Genomic DNA, 20,791 nt, shown 5'->3' with positions numbered 1-20,791 from the left:
CCACTCAATGCACTGAGCCACCCAGGCACCCCTATATAATGGAATATTATTTAGCCATAAAAAGAATGAAATCCTGCCATTTGCAACAACATGGATGGATGTAGAGAGTATAATGTTATATTAAATAATTCAGCAAAAGAATACAAAGAGCATATGATTTCACTCATGTGTAGAATTTAAGAAATGAAACAAATGAACCAAGGGGCAGGGAGGAAACATACCAAACCAAACCAAAACAAAGCCCAAACCCCAGACTCCTAACTATAGAGAACAAGGGGAGAAGGGTTAGAGGGATGGGTAAAATAGGTGAAGGAGATGAAGAGTACACTGATCTGGATGAGCACGGAGTAATATATGGAATCGTTGGATCACCAGATTGTACACCTGAAACTAATGTAACAGTATGCCAGCTACACTGGAATTAAACACAATTTTTAAAAAGTAGGCAAATACATTCATAATCTTGGCATGGAGAACAACTTTGTAATAATGATATACTAGACAAAAATCATAAAATATTGCGAGTTTTGAATACCTGAAATTGTAGATGAAAAGGGGAAAAGGTGGAATAAGACTAAACTAAAAAATTTGCTTTCAAACAAAATTCAACAGAAAAAAAATTAACTGAGAGACACACAGCAAAAGAGGGAACACAAGCAGGTGGGGTGGGAGAAGGAGAAACAGACTTCTGGCTGAACAGGGAGCCAGATGGATGGTTGCAGAGCTTGATCCCAGAATCCTGGGATCATGACCTGAGCCAAAGGCAGCTGCTTAATGACTGAGCCACCCAGGTGCCACATCTTTTTCATTATTCATTCATTCAACAATGAACACCCACTATATAACAAGAATTTCTTTAGAAGTTTGTTTTTCTTATACCCATTAATGTATTTACAGCTCTTCATAATGATAATCAAAAGTAATTTCTTTAAGGTAAGACTTTCACTCAAAAGATCTGAAAGATCAACATTAAATGAATACCAAATAGCCAGCAATAAATTAATGCTTGAAAATGAATGAACAGTAACTCACCTCCAATGACTCCAACACTCAAGTAAAGTTCCTTAACAGTATTACAGAATGAAGCTGCAATCAAGCCACAGCCTGACAAGCAGCCACCAACAATCATGATTGGACGGCTGCCATATTTATTCACCAGAATACTGCTGATCGGACCTAGAAGAGAACCAGAAATTTAGTAGCAGAGAGGAAAGGAACAAACTCCCTCATATCTATACAAGGCATTGATGCTAAATTACAAGTCCTTTAAGATAAACAGATTAAAAACAAAGACAACAGTAAGAATACCGAATGTGTATTAGAAAATAAAGATGATAAAGACCATCATTGTGTATCTTCTTTATGAATATTGGATGGAATTTTACTAAAATATCAGACTCTGGTTCTCTCCTTATCTTCTGTTATAAGGCATAACTGGCTGAAAACACTTGTTAATGGATGTTCATAGGCTTGTTGATCTAAGATATGACAAACATATTTAGTTAAGTTTGCTCTCTTTTAATTTCTGGACAGGCACTATGATATGATATCATATCAGAGCATTATTTACACATTACCATAAATGTAGTTTGTGTCATATTTTTAAAAAAGAAAAAAATTCCCTGAAAAATATGTAATTATTTTTTTCAAATTTAAGTAGCTTAGTAATTAGGAAATCTAAATTGAAAACAAAAACTGTTCCCAGTTACACCTAGATGTATCAGGTACCAAACTGAGTATTTCTTTTCGAGTTAACTTGCTTCCATGCCTAAATTACGGTTTCATGGTAGCAATACTGTAAAAAAAAAAAAAAAAAAAAAAAAAGCTTGCAGGAGATTAAGTCAAATAATGGTCAAAATATCTTGGGTCTAACAACTCAAGAAGATGGGAAATGGAGTATTATCTAAAATAATCAAATTAAATTTCCTCTGATAATCAAATAGATCCATACCAAATACCAGTTTTCCTTCAGTGTGAGAGAGGGACCCAAATAAAACGTGAAGTATCATAAGGATCAGGAAGAAAAAGACTTGATGCATTTAATATATCAGTTTTCAAATATGAGTATCAAATGGGCTCTCCTTACTTGCTACAAACATATAATCTGTAATTCCCTTATTCCCCTTCCCAAATTTTCAAGTGTTTTTTTTTTTTTTAAAGATTTTATTTATTTATTTGACAGAGAGAGATCACAAGTAGGAAGAGAGGCAGGCAGAGAGAGAGAGAGGAGGAAGCAGGCTCCCTGCTGAGCAGAGAGCCCGATGCGGGACTCGATCCCAGGACCCTGAGATCATGACCTGAGCCGAAGGCAGCGGCTTAACCCACTGAGCCACCCAGGCGCCCTCAAGTGTTTATTATAACATGGGGTGCCTGGGGGTGGCTCAGTCAGCTGAGCCTCCAGCTCTTGGTTTTGGCTGGGGTCATGATCTGGGGTGGTGAAATTGAGCCCTGCATGGGACTCCACACTCCTCAGGGAGTCAGTTGGCAGATTCTATCCCTCTGCCCCTTCCCCACCACCGCATGCACTTGCTCACTCTCTCAAATAAATCGTTAAAAAAAAAAAATAATAAGAGCTGTAACACAACTCTTAAGTAGACTAACAATATTTTCTGATTACCCTGAATGACATTCATTGCATTTTATTTCTTTATAGAAGAATATACCTATGTCTGTACTGCATGGATATGGACTTGCGGGAATGGCAACTTTCTTTACATGACACCATACCTCATCTGCCTGTTTAAGGTAGATGACTGCAAACAGACAGGATCAGTGCAATGCATCAGTGGGGAAGGGCACACAAGGAAATGAACTGATGTTTGAACTTTGCAAAGTCACAAAGCTACCGAGGACCAAGTTTCAAATCCAGCCCCTTTCCTCTCTATTATGTATACTCCATATATTTGGAACTAAGCTATAAAGCAGAAGACATAAAAATTTTATTTTTCTTCTATTAGCACAGTAAATTTGGACTTTATTCTGTTTATTCTATAATTAATTCCTTAGAAGACAGTAAGTTCATTTTTAAAAAAAATATAGAATGTATGTATTCAGAATTTATTACTGGAAATATTCTATTTCCATAAACACTATGGGAAATTCTACAGTTACTTATATTCTAGTAACTCCAAGTTGCAGTATGATGCAATTAGGGTGGGAACCCAGATTCAAATTATGGTGTATATAAGCATGCAAGAAGGAGGGGGAGAAGCAGGCTCTCCACTAAGCAGGGAGCCTGATGCAGGGCTGGATCCCAGAACCCTGGAATCATCACTTGAACCAAAGGCAGCTGCTTAATCAACTGAGCCATGCAGGTGCCCCATTTTTTTTCTTTTTAAAGATTTTATTTATTTACTTGTCAGAGAGAGAGAGAGAGCACGAGTGAGAGCACAAGCAGGGGGACTGGCAGAGGGAGAGGAAAAAGTAGGCTCCCCATTGAGCAGGGAGCCTGACTCAGGGCTTGACCCCAGGACACCAGGATCATGACCCAGCTGAAGGCAGGTGCCTTACAGTCTGAGCTACACAGGTGCCGCAGAATCAAACTTTTTTTTTTTTTAAGATTTTATTTATTTATTCATAGACAGAGATCACAAGTAGGCAAAGAGGCAGGCAGAGAAAGAGGAAGGGAAGCAGGCTCCCCGCCAAGCAGAGAGCCCAATGCGGGGCTCAATCTCAGGACCCTGGGATCATGACCTGAGCTGAAGGCAGAGGCTTTAACCCACTGAGCCACCCAGGCGCCCCTCAAATTTTTTGATATCCTAGTGTTTCAGAAGACTAAGTCTCTTTAAGGGTCAGATCAAGAACTGGCTGCCAGGAAAGACTTCCGGCCCAACCAAGGATATGTATAAAGAAGTTTTCATTGAATTTCTAAGTCACTTCATGAAAATATCAGACCATGGCTGGTTTGGAAATAGCCTGAATTTGCAGCTTGTATTAAGATAAAAAGAATTAAATACTGAAAGAATATTCATGAAATATTTCCATATAATTTGGTCATGAAACAGATTTTGGTACAGTAAGAATTACAAAGATCAAAATCCTGCCACACACAAGAAGTTAATACTGTAACATCTGTAGGGGTGCTTGGGTGGCTCAGATGGTTAAGGGTCTGGTCTGCCTTCCGCTCAGGTCATGATCTCAGGATCCTAGGATAGAGCCCCACATTGGGCTCCCTGCTCAGCGGGAGGTCTGTTCTCCCTCTCCCACTCTCCCTGCTTGTGTTCCCTCTCTAGCTGTGTAACTCTGTCAAATAAATAAATAAAATCTTAAAAAAAAAAATTCTGCAACATCTGCAATATTTTTTTTAAAGATTTTATTTATTTATTTGACAGACAGAGATCACAAGTAGGCAGAGAGGCAGGCAGAGAGAGAGGAGGAAGCAGGCTCCCTGCTGAGCAGAGAGCCTGATGTGGGGGGGGGGGGTGTGGGGGGGGGTGGTCCTGGGACCACGACCTGAGCTGAAGGCAGAGGCTTTAACCTACTGAGCCACCCAGGCGCCCCTGTAACATCTGCAATATTAAACTAGGAAATGTTAAGGACATTAGTGTGAAACTGAAAACAGGCAAATTTACACTTCCCTTAAAAAAAAAATTAAGAAAAACTCAAATAAATTAAAAAGTAGGCAACTAAAATCTCCTCCGTAAAAATACTTACACTCTAACAAGGATCAGCACATATCTCTGAACCAAAGTACTAAAAAATAAAAAAATGCTAAACCACTCATAGTTCAAAACATCAGCATTGAGGGTGTGGGCCAAATACTTTAAGTTAAAGAATTGTGGCAGTTGTAAAACTGATGATAACTCTTAGGGGATACGCCACCTAGGAGCCAATCAAAACAAACTAACCCATTTAGTAAAAATTCTGCCACCAGGCTCTCGATACGCAATTTGTCTTTAGGAGTTATTTCAGGAAGGATGACCCCAATTAGCTATCATTAAAAATAGAGAGGAGTACAGTTCGTAGGCCTCTTATGACACAAATTCAGAGAAATGTGCTAGTTATCTCTGGGTGAGGACAAAGAAGGACCTGTTTTCCCAGAAGAAACTGTCATGTGCCATTAGTACAACTGACATCACTTACTTTTGATGCAAAATGCAAGTGGCTCTCAAGCTCTTTGGCAGCTCCAAATTGTACATGTGAACCTCTGATTTATAGTCAGCTTAAAGATATACCGAGCACCTGGATTATGTCTGGATAATATTTATACCAGTTTCTTCCAGTCATCATAGTTAAAACCTGATTAGAAAATCTTGGCAGATGAGAGTACAAAGCCTCCAAAACTACTGGCTCTCAGAAGCTAGATAGTATCCAAAGTCCCTTTTGACTTCTCTGAACTTATAAAAAGAAAGTAAGTACTATAATTTAGCACTTATATTCTCCTTTTTTTCTAAAGATTTTTTAAAAAATTTATTTATTGGACAGGGATCACAAGTAGGCAGAGAGACAGGCAGAGAGGGCAGGAAGCAGGCTCCCTGCTGTGCAGAGAGCCCGATGCGAGGCTCGATCCCAGGACCCTAAGATCATGACCCAAGCAGAAGGCAGCGGCTTAACCCACTGAGCCACCCAGGCGCCCCAGCACTTATATTCTCTTAAAAGTACTTGACAGAATAGGCATACCTTCAAAATTCAAAAGGCATAAAATAAAAAGATATACAGTGAAAAAACTTAAGTCTTCCCACTTCTGTTCCCAGTCACCGAATTCACCTCTAAGGCAACCAGATTACCTGTTTTTTGTATGCGATGAAATTATATATTTAGTTAAATTATGACTTTAACTATTCTTGTTTCATGAGTTTATGGTATTGTCTCAATAGGATATAAACTCACCAAAAGCAGGGATCAGGACCAAGTGTTCTCTATCACTCACAATATCTAGCCTAGTATGAAATATGTGCATACCGCTAAACATTGGTTGACTCTGCCACCAGGTTATTGGAATTCCAAGAATTCCAATTCTAAAGTTTTACACTCAACATACAGAATCTTCGTATTGGCTATTAAGGAGCTACATGTGAAAATAATCTGAGATACTAAACTGCCACCAAAAAGTAGTATTAACAGAGGTGAAAGTATGGCTAACTAAGCAACATGAGACACTGTCAATCTCAGTAAATATACTTGGCTTTAGAATCTCACTAAGCAACTATATTTTAAGCACTATGGAAGGTTTTGAGTTTTACATTTTACATTGTAATTTGATGTTCCAAGGGGAAACAGAGTATTTTAAGTGATGTTAGTTATGCAACTTACTCTTCACATTTCTTTTATAACATGTCAAGGAAAACAGAAGGGAAAAAAAATGATGAAACTTAAGTTTAAGGTTCAGCTGAAATGCTTTTAGGATGAATAACATCACAAGGAAGAATGGGAAGATTTTATTCAGTTCTTTAAATCTAACACCATGAAAAGATTTTACCTGAGACTTTGAACTATGCTATTAAGGTGAGCCTGATTTACTTTAATTCTCCCAACATCAATTTAAGAAAAATCTTTATCTGTGGGATGCCCGGGTAGCTCAGTTAAGCATCTGCATTCAGCTCAGGTCATGATCCCACGATCCTGGGATCAAGTCCTGCATCGGACTCCTTGCTCAGTGGGGAGCCTTCTTCTCCCTCTGCCTGCCATTCCCCTTGCTTGTGAGCTCTCTGACAAAAAATTGAATAAAATCTTTAAAAAAAGAAAAAGAAAAATCTTTATTTGTGTTTACATCTTAAGAATCTAGCAGAGAGCATTAAGAAAAATCAGCTCTGCACATTATTTTTCTGAGAGCTTTTAAATGATACTGAGTTGAACCAAATCACAGGTCCTCACAGGTACTTACCTCCACCATACATGACAGCCAACATGATTGAGGATATCCATGATACTTCACTTGTGGTGGCATTGAATATGCCTTCAATTTCTTTGAAGAACACAGTAATGGATTTGGGAAATGCATAAGAGAAGCCGATGGAAATGAAAGCTCCAACTACTACTGCCCACCCCCAGCCTCCATCTGGGGGAGTGTATCCAACTGGACCTCCAACTGCTGGTGGCATTTTAAGTGTAGATGAATTCCAAAATGCAGTTCAAATCCAAGTATCTGAAGGACATAAAATTAAAATACCATGTCAGTAATAAAACACTTCCACCAGTAAAAGCACTTCTACCCTTTATAACCAGCTCTCAAGTAACTGGAATTGTTTCCCAATATTACTTTAGCAATAGAGATGATCTTCTAAGGACATTATCAGAAAAAAAGTCTTAGGGGTCCCTGGGTGGCTTAGTTGTTAAGCATCTGCCTTTAGTTAAGGTCACGATCCCAGGGTCCTGGGATGGAACCCTGCATCGGGCTCCCTGCTCAGCAGGAAGCCTGCTTCTCCCTCTCACAGACTCCTGCTTGTGTTCCCTCTCTTTCCCTGACTCTCCCTCTCTGCCAAAATACATAAATACATAAAGTCTTAATTTAAAAAAAAAAAAGAAAAGAAAGAAAAAGAGTCTTAGATGGGGCACCTGGGTGGCTCAGTTGGTTGGGTAACTGCCTTAGGCTCAGGTCATGATCCCAGAGTCCCAGGACAGAATCCTGCATCAGCCTCCCTGCTCAGCTGGGAGGCTGCTTCTCTCTCTGACCTCCCCCCTCTTGTGCTCTCTCTCACTCACTCTCTCCAATAAATAAGTAAAATCTTTAGAAAAGAAAAAATAAAGAAAGGAAAAGAGTCTCAGAGATATGGTATTGCCAAGAATAGCATAAAGGAAAATAGCTCCATACCATTTAAGGAGCCATAACTGAAATATATCCTGTTCAATACAGTCTTTGTATTTCAAATAAGCCTACTTGTTTCAGCAGTTAGTAGAACTCCTCAAATTACCATAACTAACAGTGTCATTTGACTTATCCGCTTGCAAAATTCACGTAACACATGCCATATGCAAGTTTCAGCCTTGAAAAAAGTCTCTGTAAGTTTTCCCCCTTTCCCAAAATTGATTCTTCAATCCTACCTTTACTTTCTCTTATTTATTTGCTGACAAAATATTAGGAAGTAGGTACCCGAGTCACTAGATACGTAGCAATTTACAAAACAGATCATTCCGTGGGCTAGAAAATTCTCTCAGAAAAGTTTCCTTTTATCTAATTGTTTTGATTCAAGGTATTTTTTTTTCCATTATATAAGAAAAGACCCTAAACACCAGCTAGTCAATATAAACTCACAAAATGAACTATGCTGTCAAAAGATGGTACTTCAGGGGCGCCTGGGTGGCTCAGTGGGTTAAAGCCTCTGCCTTTGGGATCGAGCCCCGCATCGGGCTCTCTGTTCTGCAGGGAGCCTGCTTCCTCCTCTCTTTCTCTCTCTCTCTCTCTCTCTCTCTGCCTGCCTCTCTGCCTGCTTGTGATCTCTGTCTGTCAAATAAACAAATAAAAAATCTTAAAAAAAAAATAAAGATGGTACTTCAAATCAAAAACTCCCTTTTTCTTGAAGTCGTCTAGTACTAATGTACAGCATGGCTAGAAAATGTAACTTCCTGTTAAAAGTGTGAACAAGATGATAGAGTGAATGTGTGATGGTAGTCTTGCCTGTTTTCTCATGAAGCTCTCCTTTTATTTATTTGAAGCTAACTTCTACCTTACAACTCATCCTGCAATACTATGTTAGCATGTCCATTTCAAATGATCACCACTCAGATTTATTACAGCAATAAATATCCTAGCTTAAAATATAGTAGTAGTATAGTAGTCAACTGCTAAACATTGTTTCTTCCAACCCATTTGAACACTTCAAATATGATTTAAGATAATGAATGTTGCAGGGGTAGAAAAAAAAAATAGCTCATAAGGGAAGTTTCCCTAAAAGCAACAGTATAGGTTTCAACACTTCTACACGACATTATACTAGAGGTTCTAGCCTCTAGTGTATGCAGATAAGAAAAAGAAATAAAAGGTAAAAAGACTAGGAAGGAAAAAGTTGTCTTTAGTCACAGATAATATAATCATCTATGTAGGCAATGCTAAAGAATATTTTAAAAACGTTCCTGAACTAAAAATGAATTTAACTAGGTTTCAGGATATAACAGTAATAAACAGGTATTATCTGTCCTTATATATAAACCAGTATCAGAATTTGCAATTTTAAGTAATACCATTTAGAAAAACATCAAAAAACTATTGAACAGGGATATATAATGTGTAAGATATATACAATGAAAACTACAAGATATCACTAATTAAAAAACAAAAGGTAATCCATTCTCATGGTTTGAGAGACTCAATATTTAAATTGAGCAAATATTTCTAAAGGCACGCAACAGCACATTTACTACAAAGTGTATAAACTGCTTTTAAGCTACAGGTTGGGAGAAAATAAATACAAAAAGTAACCAACAAAAGACAGGTCCAAAACATAAAAAGATCTTTAATGAGTCAGTAGTAAAGACAACTCAATTAAAAATGGACAACAGAAAAAAAAAAAAAAAATGGACAACAGAAATGGAGAGATAATTTATCAAAGAAGATACACAGATGAAAAAGAAGTACATGAAAAAATGCTCAAAATTGTTAGCCATTTGTAAAACGCAAATTGTAATCAAGAGATACTAATACCTATCTATTAGAATGACTAAAATTTAGACCGATAATACCAAGAGTTGGTGAGGATATGGAGCAAACAGAATGCTGTTGTTGGTGGTAAAGCAAAACAGTAGAGCCAGGTTGAAAAACATTTTGGAAGTGTCTTAAGAAGTTAAAGATATAAACATATGATTTAGTCATTATATCACTTGGTAAATGAAAACATACATCTTCACAAAGACTTATGTGAGAATTCCCTAATAGTTTTATTCGTAACAGCCCCAAACTGGAAACAACCCAAATGTCCTTCAACAGTGAATGGAAAAACAAATCATGGTATATCCATATATTGGAACAACAGACTTAAACAAACTATTGATGCATGTAAGAATATGGATGAATCATAAAAGCATTATGTTAAGTGAAAAAAGACTAGACCTAAGACTATATTCTGTATGGTTACATTTATATCATGCTCTAGAAAAGGTCAAAGGCGCCTGCGTGGCTCAGTGGGTTAAGCCTCTGCCTTCGGCTCAGGTCATGATCTCAGGGTTCTGGGATTGAGCCCTGCATCGGGCTCTCTGCTTCTTGTGATCTCTCTGTCAAATAAATAAATAAATAATCTAAAAAAAAAAAAGAAAGAAAGAAAGAAAAGGCCAAACTCCAGTAATAGAAAACAGATGAGGGATTGGAGAGATGAGGCTGACTGCAAAGGGGCCTGAGAGAATTTCTCTGGCCCATGGAAATGTTCTGTTATGATTGTGGCAGAAGTTACACATTAAATTGTATTTAGTGTATGTAAATAATACCTCAGGGGCATCTGGGTGGCTCAGAGGGTTAAGAGTCTGCCTTCAGCTCAGGTCATGATCCCAGGGTCCTGGGATCAAGCCCCATTCTTCAGGCTTCTTGCTCAGCAGAAGCCTGTTTCTCCCTGTCCCTCTGCCACTCCCCCTGCAGTGCTCTCTCACTCTCACTCTCTCAAATAAATAAATAAAAATCTTAAAAAAATAATACCTCAACAAAAGTGATCAAAAACATAGTTCAAAGACAGTGACAAGGAGAATAAAATCTGTTCAGTAGCATATGGAGATAATACAGAAGCAAAAGGTGATGGCAGGCAAATTCTCTTGGCTATCTGGTGATTAAAAGAAAGAAAAGGAAACTAGGAAGAGGAGATACTCTTCTGAGAATTCACAATTACAGGTCTGGGTGAGCTTATGCTTGGCAGGGCAATGTCTGTGGGAAACCTCTGTTGTTCATTTAGATATATACTACGCTTGACTTTGCTAGCAAAGAGTTCCCACAGATAAAGCCCTGTCAAACATAAGCTGACAAACTATAAATTCTCATTCATTCATTCATTCATTTAAAGTAGGCTCCATGCCCAGCATGGAGCCCAGCCCAGGGCCTGAACTCACAACCCAGAGATCAAGACCAGAGCTCAGGATCAAGAGTCAGATGCTCAACTGACTGAGTCACTCAGGTGCCCCGACAATCTAAAATTTCAAAACACATCAAGAATCAATTAACCATGGATGAAGTAAAGCCAATTCAATATTGCTGGATTAGACACAAGCACTACAAACATTGCATGTGAATATTTAAAATTATTAAAAGCATGAGATAAAAAATTAAGACCACTAAATAAAAAACAACACATTAAATAGTATTAAAAGACCAGCTGACCTGAAACAGAACTTCCAGAAATAAAAAGTATACTCAACGAAATAATAGGTTAACCAGCAGACTGAATATAGCTAGAAAAGAGAGAACATAAATCTAAAGGATAGGTTTGAAGAAAACAGAATTCAGGGGAGAGCTTTATTCTGGAGCTGAGAGAGAAAGATTTACAAACACAGGAGTTGAGAATGGGAGCATCTGGCATACTTCTAAACGGACTTGGGAAGAGAATGGAAAGAATGGGACAGAGGCAATTTTCGGGGGTTAATGGCTATGGCTACTCCAGATTTGATTAATAATATGAACCTACAGTTTGAAGAAACCCAATAAGATAAAGAGGAAAACCTTTAAAAATTTTTGAGAAAATACAGATTATCAGGAAATACAGATTACAAGATAATCAAACTTGACAAAACAGAATTCTCATCAATTTTGAAAAACTCTCAGCCACTATGTCTTCAAATATTCCTTCTTCCTCCTTCCCTTTTACCTCTCCCCTGAGACCCCAATTAGATGTGGGTTGAACCTTCCCATGGTATCTATTCTCTTTCTCTTCTGCGTTTCCCATCCTTAGTATAGTTCCATCTGTACTGAAAATTTGAGGTTTAGGATAGTATCTTCCTCCAGAGTGATTTTCATTTACCTAGGGCTATATAAACCTAGAATCTCTTCAAGAATAGTTCAAGGACCAATATGTTTTGTTCATACAGATGACGTGTAGGCTGCAGGCTGCAATCATTTGAGGACTGTTTTACCTCCAATGTACCCTTATTCCTATGGCACAGCTCTTTAGGATCCCAACTCAAAAAAGAATAGGATTTACCAGAGCTCTTATACTTGACGGGCCCTAGACTCTCAACATTTGTTCCCTTGGATCCATGAAGCTTTCCAAGGCACTATCCAGGCCCAGGAGGAGGCTCCTCCTCCTATAACCAAAAAGCCTTGGGACTCCATAATCGTATCACTACTGGCACAACTAGGAAGCCAGCAATATAAAAAAGCTGCTAAAATCAAGTAATCGTCAAAATCAGAAGTTGAAATCAAAGGTTGTTAATTTCTAAGTTTGCTCCAGAACCATATGTGCCTCCTCTGGTAACATCTTCAAGATGGATCCCATATGCCCTGCTTCTCAAAACCTCAAAGCTAGTGAGTAGACAGCAAGACCTTTGTTCTCATTCTGCCTTACAAATGTCACACGAATACGTGTGACTGGCAGAATTTAAATCAAATTCAGGAATATAGTTACAAGGAAGCCTGAGAAATGAAGCTTAGCTTTAAAGCCTCTGCAACACAATAATGTACACTAGAAGAGGATGTTTATTTTTTTATTTTTATTTTTATTTTTTTTAAAAGATTTTATTTATTTATTTGACAGAGAGAACTCACAAGTAGATGGAGAGGCAGGCAGAGAGAGAGAGAGAGGGAAGCAGGCTCCCTGCCGAGCAGAGAGCCCGATGCGGGACTCGATCCCAGGACCCTGAGATCATGACCTGAGCTGAAGGCAGCGGCTTAACCCACTGAGCCACCCAGGCGCCCTAGAAGAGGATGTTTAATGGATGCTGAACACCATTTTCAAAATACACCTTAGACATACACAGTGTTATTCATGTAAAACTATTTATGTGTATATATCTGTATCTCTACATCAGAGTCTTTTTAAAGAGTATATATTGATACTATCACATACAAACATATACAAAATTGAAAAAAATTTGCTATAGAAGTTTCTAAATGCTTAGCACTAACATTAATGTCTGTACTTATCTCATCATGGACTGGAAATACACAATAGACCAGCCCTGATCCCTTGGGCCATACTTGGTAGTGCTCCTTCAGAACTGTCTGAGAAAAGATGCTCAAGAATGTTAGGAAAGGGAATCTCCTCCATATCCTCCCGGTACTGGAACTTCCCAAGAGGAAGTACTAGCCAAGACTGATGTGATCAGATATAGACTGGAAGCCACCACAACAATTATAAATTTGTTCCTATCAGAAGTTCCCCTTCATTAACTTGTCAGGATGGATGAAATTGTGTCATAACATAATTTTCAACCTATTCTTGCTCATTGGTGGAACAAACATGGCTGATGAAAAGGTGAAGTGCCTGGAGAAACAGAACATACCATCCATTTCCTTTATAGAAGTCCAAACAGTGTGTGGAGACATTTCTGAGATAGTCGCAACCTCACTGAGTTGCAGATAGGTCTTAAGCTCCTGAAGCATAATTCTCCATTGTCAAAGAATACTCTTTGCACAGCCAGAACTGCAGGCTTATCCTGATTTCAGGCACTTGGCCTATCTGAGGATCTCAAACTTGTTCTCTATGTGAAAACAGTGTCACCATCCTAAAATAATATTCTTTTCCTAGGAACTCTAGTCTTGTTTTACTCAGTATGTACATTAATTATGACATATCATTACCCGAGACTCCATAGTTTGCCTTAAGGTTTACTCTTAATGTTATACAATCTACATCTGGACAGTTTATAATGATATGTATCCACCATTACAGTATTTAATAAGTAGTTTCATGGCTCTAAAAATCCTTTGTGCTTCCAATATTCATCCCTTCCTCCTCTTTAATCCCTGGCAACCACTGATCTTTTTACCATCTCTATAGCTTTGCCTTTCCCAGAATGCCACAGAGTTGGAATCATACAGTATGCAACCTTTTCAAACTGGCTTCTTTCACTTAGTAATATGCATTTAAGTTCACTTTAGGTCTTTTCAGGGCTTCATAGCATATTTCTTTTTGGTGCTATATAATAATATTCCATTGTCTACATGTAGCACAGTTTATCTTTTCACCCTCTGAAGGAATCTTGGTTGCTGCCGAGTTGTGGCAATTATGAATAAAGCTGCTGTAACTTCCACGTGCAGGATTTTGTATAGACAAAAAAAAGGGAAAAAATCTGTCTTATATATTAACTTTACATCTAAAATTTGTTATTAAGCTTAATAGTTACATGGAATAGAACTTCTGGCATATTATATGTTGTATTCTATGTGCTTTAAACATATTTGTCACAACTTTGGTGCTAAAATTTTAGCCCAATTTATAGAAAATACCATCTAGTCTAATTGGCCAGATTTCTGTCAAAGTCTGAAATAAATGTATTTACACCATCCTTGTGGTAACCATCTCACTTTTAACATCTAACTCTAACTTAGAATACAGAAAAAAAAAGGAGTTTGTTGTCCTGAAGGAATAAAGTCCTGCCTCCCCCAATATTTCTGACCTAACCCCTCTTTGGATTTCTGTCATAGGACACTCTGTGGGACAATGCATTCTGCAATTTTCTCTTGTTTGGGGAGCCCAAGAGATTTTGATAGTATGGGGGCAATGAATCATAATCAGAATTAGGATAAGCGAGAGATACACCTTTCTTTCATAATGGGGTTAAGGGCTTTTGAAGAAAACAAACTGAAAAAGGAAGGAAAAGACCGCAGACATCCATTTTCAGGAGAGATGATTTTTAGTTCAGAGTATTTTGAATCTGAAAATCTGAAGAATAATTCCCTTAAAAATATAACCCAGTTTAAAGACTTAAGGTAGGGTATTTCACCTACCTACGGTTCAGCAGGGATTAAATTATTTACAAGTTGAAGCTTCCTAAAATTCCTATTGGAATGAATACAGGAAGCTATGTAACTACTTTGTTCTAAAAGAAACAGTCTCGATTCTAAAATTATGTTAAACAGAACTGCTCCAGGCATTAATTTTATGAGTTTTTCCTTCATCTTAGTATGAAAAAAGAGAAAAGCACTTGAGATTTTTCAAAGAACACTGCCCCAGATTGTTTACACACATAGAGAGATACCCACACAGACAGCGGAACTATTTAATGCATCAAGCTCTAACTCGAACAGCTAATACGTGCTGGACGTGATGAAACTTTGAGCTTAGCTGCCAGCTATGATTTGTCCCGGTTGGTTAAAGCAGTTACAATTTTTAGTCACTAAGACTTGCCTCATCAAGTTAGTAATATCTTACTCCATAGTGTCAAAATTAGATTTAAAACTTGAAAAGCTTTAAAAAGATTCAGAAGGAAGCCAGAAGTATAAGAGAATACAAAATTTTGAAAACAACACTTCAAAAAAACAGATACGGATTCAACACAATGTGGCTCTCCTTATTAACTTAAAAAATTCTGATGGCACATGGTTTAAAAAACTGTGTAATATCATTATCTAAATATATTATTTCCTTTAACAGACCACATCTCAGCTACTAACAAAAGGGTTCATACAAGAAAATTATGAAAGCAAGCTCCCCCACATTAGTATTCAGAGCCCTGTTGAGAAGTACTCAAGTCCAGAGGCTAAAAGGGATTAAAGTTTAAGATTTTAATCCTTCCAGTGTGCACAGTAGCCTTCCTGTTAGCTTAGCTATTATTTGATGACTCTCTTGCAGTTCCCTGACAATGATGGAGAGATTAAAAAAAAAGTGATTTGGTGATGAGAAAGTTCATTGTCAGTTTTCCTTGTAAAGGACAATGGGAAACATCCTGGCGATGACCATGGTGCAAGAATCACCCAATTTCTCCTCTATCACCTTCTGATTTTTTTTTTTTTATCACTTCTGAGAGTCCCATGACTCTCAGGAATTGTGCAAGTAAACTAATCTGGAAAGCTGAAATTGTGCCCCATACCCACCATGTTCTGACCCCACTCCAGAAGAGAAGAGTTACAAAAACCCTTGGAAATAGTACTACTCATTATGTTCCCTACACTTTCTCCATCGACATTTAAAACAAAGCCATTTTGATTTCCTAAAATGACAATGGCCAGTTTGTGAACTTAAAAGAGGCAGAAAGTATCTAAAATCAATAATCTTAAAAGAATTTGTTACTAAGTGTAGACTAGTTTTAGGTTTCAAATTCACATGGAAACATTCACATAGAAAATCCAGAAGGCTGATTTACTGAAGCTGTTGCTGTTAATGTGGTTAAGCTACTACTCTTTACAACCAGCTCTAGTCCAGTTTCCTGGTTTACAGAACTACCTGCCTCAAGGTAAATCCCAAGATTCAAGGTTTAGGAAATCTCATCTTTTTTTTACCTTCTTTCCTACTTGAAACAGAAGAGAAAGAAAGAAAAAAGACTGTGAACAGAACAGTAAGCAAATAAATAAATAAAGCAAGTGCTGGTAAAAGGAGAAATATAAGAATACTATTGTTAGGTAGCCAAATACTCAACAGTTTGAAATGAATGGTTTTGACCAAACTCAATATAAAAAACCTAGAAAAATACAAACCTGGCTCTGCAAACTTCCAACTGTTTGTATCTCCCTTACCACTGAAGGCCAATCTGACCAGCATTACAAAGAGTTAAATACACTACTCTTGAAGAAAAATTAACATTTTGCTAATTGTTTATCTTAAAGAAAGATTTTGGGTTTGTCCTTCATAATACAGGAAAAGTAACTGTAGATCTTACTTTCACTTAGCTCATATTTATAATCTCTAAAAATAGCAATGTTTAATTACTTTCCAGATTTTTTATTATTTACATGGTTAGCCTATCCTACCCATAGATATAAAATAGATTCCTTTTTTAAATATAACAGATCTCAAAGTTTTTGGTCTAAAGCAACCTTAAGCAGATACATAGTTGTACAAGGGAGTATTTTAATAGTCTTTTCAGATAACCGTGGATATTTTACCTTGATACTACACCAAAACTCAATAAACTATCATCTCTTAATGATTAGTTACAATGTGCAATCTAAGGATTCCAACCTTGAATCTTGCTGTCCTTGAGGAGCCCGTAAACCACACTCTGAGAATGGCTGTTGTTTCAAATAACTAACTCTATTTGATTGCAAAAATAACTAAATTGATACCTATTCGTTTTTGGTTTATTCAGATTTTATCTCATCTTGGTGCATTCAACTAAATCAGAATCTCTCTGCTAGGCCGTATTTTTGAAGTGCTTTAGTAAATAATGATGTATAACCTGAACGTATTTAATTACACAAAAAAGCTGATGCATATGTACATAGGAAAGGATGGTAGGAGATGATGCATAATGGATTCTCTTTCTTTCTTTTTTTTTTTTTTTTTTTTAAAGATTTTATTTATTTATTTGACAGAGAGAGATCACAGGTAGGTAGAGAGGCTGGCAGAGAGAGAGAGAGAGGGAAGCAGGCTCCCTCCTGAGCAGAGAGCCCGATGTGGGACTCGATCCCAGGACCCTGAGATCATGACCTGAGCCGAAGGCAGCAGCTTAACCCACTGAGCCACCCAGGCGCCCCATGGATTATCTTTCATTTTAAGTCCTCTCACTTATTAAAATAACTTTGAATAAGGATGTCAAATCTTTGTTCTTTTTATTTAGCCAGTTGAAAAGAAAACAATTGTGGTAATTCTATTATAAAACAAAATAATAATTTCCTTTCCTTTAAGAGTTCTTTGACTTATTAGGTATTCCCTGTCATCCTCCTCACATTTTTTTTTTTTAATGATTTATTTGAGAGAGGGAGAGAGAGAACACGTGTGCACGTGTGTTTGGTGGCGGGGGGAAGGCTAGCAGGAGAGGGAAAGACAGAGTCTTAAGCACATTTTGTGTTGAGATGGTAGAGGTGGGTTTGATCTCATGACCCTGAGTTCACCACTCAACCAAGAGTCAGTCTGAATGTACCAAGAAACCAAGAGTCAACTGAATGTACCACCCAGGAACCCCCTCCTCACATTTTTCTGGTTGTCCCAAATACCATATGTATCCTTGGAGAGTATTTTCTACCCAAACCACCAATCTGTTCAAAGCTTTTCCCAACAGAAAGCTCACAATATATACCTGTCAGGACCCAGAGCACCATGAAACACATGAAACCTAGCATCTGTAACTGACTCTATTACTTCTGTCATCTAGAAAAGGGCTGCTATTTCAAGTAATGTATCATGTGTCAAAGGGTATGTGATGAAATTAAGGGTGTTTGAACTAAGGGCCTTTCACCACCTAATGTAAGACTGAAGGGTGTGTCAGAAGTAAGGGACAAGGGCTTCTCAAACATAAACAACCAATACCCTTAATTTCCAGCCCTTCAGCCACCTCTCTTGCCCACTGCCTTATGTACAGATTGTTCAAGCATAACACTTTTCTGTGTTATGAATGATCTTCCTTAAATACTAGTCAACTACCTATTGCTCAGTTGAGCGAAACCTCAAGACTAAAATTTTTTGAAAAGGCAGAAATACAGATTTATCAATAACAGAGAGACATGTGAACATAAAGACCCAGTACTGAGAAAGGCTTCCAGAGAATGGAATTTAGTGCCACCATTGAATGACATGCATCGTAAATATTCCTGGCTTATTTCATGAAATGGGTTTGTTTTCCTACAAGGCTTCCTGGCAATCAATATATATCACTTTTTATACCAATATATCACTATTATGGTAACAGAGCTACTTTTGCTGTACCATCAATAAGGCCAGGCAAGCTATTCAATGAATGACAAACATGGGGAAATTTTGGCTATTTGCAACTTCAACTACAAACTGCCTAACAGGGGCACCTGGGTGGCTCAGTTGGTTAAACACATGGCTCATTTTTATTTTTTTAAGATTTATTTATTTTAAAGAGGGAGGAGAGTAGGAGAGAGGTGCGTGGTGAGGGGAAGGGGCAGAGGAACAGAGAATCTCAAGCAGATTCCTCTCTGACAATACATGGGCTCAATCTAACGACCCTGACATCATGATCTAAGTCAAAAATCAAGAGGCAATACTTAACTGACTGAGCCACCAAGGGGTCCCTAAATATCAACTCTTCATTCTCAACTCAGGTCTTGATCTGAGGATCGTGAGCTCAAGTTCCATGTTGGCTCCATACTGGGCATGGAGCCTACTTAAAAAAATGAAAACTAAAAAAAATAAATTCCATGAGAAACTACAGAATGCCCAAGACTAACAGTAAATGAAAACCAACTTTTGCTTATTTCTGCTTGACTGGGCCTACATAACGCAGACCTCCAATAAATTTATCTTGACGTTCTTTAATGCTCTACAACACTCTATGATGCTGCTCTAACAACCCAGATTTTTAAAATGTCAATCCTAATTTCTTGTAGTTGTTTTAAGAAAGAGGACTGGGGGGGGGGTGCTTGGGTGGCTCAGTGGGTTAAAGCCTCTGCCTTCAGCTCAGGTCATGATCCCAGGATCCTGGGATTGAGCCCCGCATCGGGCTCTCTGCTCCGTGGGGAGCCTGCTTCCTCCCGTCTCTCTCTCTCTGCCTGCCTCTCTGCCTACCTGTGATCTCTGTCTGTTGAATAAATAAATAAAATCTTAAAAAAAAAAAAAAAAAGAGGACTGGGGTGCCTGGGTGGCTCAGGTCATGATCTGGGAGTCGAGAGATCAAGCTCCGCATCAGGTTCTACACTCAGTGTGGAGTTTGCAGGAGATTCTCTCCCTCTCCCTCTGCCCCTCCTCCTGTTCGCTCTTTCCTTCTCTCTCAAAATAAAAATAAATTAAAAAAATATATTTTTTTAATAAATAAAATATTTTAAAGTGGTTTAAGCCCCTGCCTTCGGCTCAGGTCATGGTCTCAGGGTCCTGGGATCAAACCCCGAGTCGGGCTCTCTACTCAGCAGGGAGCCTGCTTTCCCCCTCACTTTGTCTGCCTCTCTGCCGTCTTGTGATCTCTCTGTCAAATAAATAAATAAAATCTTGAAAAAAAAATTGAAAAATTAAGTAGAGGATTTAAAGTTTTATAAGTACTACAGAGAACTGATGAAATTGATCCTATCTGCAAATGAACAAACTAATATGCAAGCTTAAAGGTAGTGACTATACATATATGCACGTGTGTGTATATGTGTGTGTGTAAATATACACATATTTACTTATTAAATCCTCTTTTGTCAATCTCGGCCAATGTCATACTCAATAATCTGAATCTGTAATGCTCTTTAATTCTTGTAAGACAATGATTTCTGGCATCCATTCAACCGAATAAGCGTAATTATAAGCAAGTGGATAGGGGAAAGAAATATGGTTCCCGATATGTGTAGAAATTTTCAATTCAGGTTCTGGTTTCTCTGTTGAGGGTTAATGTTAGTATTTTATTTCTCTCTTCTCCCTGTACCAGTGCAATTTCTTTCAAAGGTAAGCAATCTACTTGTAGACTTACAGAATAGATAATACTGATATATATTAATATGCATTTTAAATTGAGAATAAGAATTTTTAAAATAAGGAAAAGAGAAACTTCTACTTACTTTTAAAGTCTGATTTGCAAACTATAAGCATAATCAAACTAATTCCAATAAAAAGATCTCAACCTTTGGGGCACCTGGGTGGCTCAGTTGATTAAGCGTCTGCCTTCAACTCCGGTCATGATCCCAGGGTCCTAGAATAGAGCGCCATACCGGGCTCCCTGCTCGTTGGGGAGCCTTGCTTCTTCCTCCCTTTGCCTCCCCCCTATTCAGGTTCTTTCTCACTTGCTCTGAACGTGTGCTCTCTTTCCCTCTCTCAAATAAATAATCTTTTAAAAAAAAGTCTCTCCCATTAATAATTTATTATAAAACTCAAGATTACACAAAAAATTCTGAAATTGTTAAAATGTTTAT

The 20,791-nt window shown here is 37.8% G+C and overlaps 1 protein-coding gene across 4 annotated transcripts in view; it reads right to left on the bottom strand.

Moving 5' to 3' along the window:
• SLC16A1 (solute carrier family 16 member 1) overlaps window positions 1-20,791 on the bottom strand; it is a 56,383-nt gene that overhangs the window by 8,365 nt on the left and 27,227 nt on the right. For all 4 annotated transcript variants that reach the window (XM_032301452.1, XM_032301455.1, XM_032301454.1 and 1 more), the window contains 2 exons: window positions 6,824-7,084; window positions 1,033-1,176 (listed from right to left, as the gene is read on the bottom strand). In XM_032301452.1, the coding sequence (XP_032157343.1) occupies window positions 1,033-1,176; window positions 6,824-7,040 (361 nt within the window). In that variant the 5' untranslated portion in view covers window positions 7,041-7,084. The remainder of the gene's footprint in view (window positions 1-1,032; window positions 1,177-6,823; window positions 7,085-20,791) is intronic.

Source organism: Mustela erminea, chromosome 10 (assembly GCF_009829155.1).
Source record: "Mustela erminea isolate mMusErm1 chromosome 10, mMusErm1.Pri, whole genome shotgun sequence".
NCBI classification, from domain to species: Eukaryota; Metazoa; Chordata; class Mammalia; order Carnivora; family Mustelidae; genus Mustela; species Mustela erminea.
The sequence above is the reverse complement of the archived record's forward strand: the minus strand, read 5'-3'. Positions and strand labels throughout refer to the sequence as shown.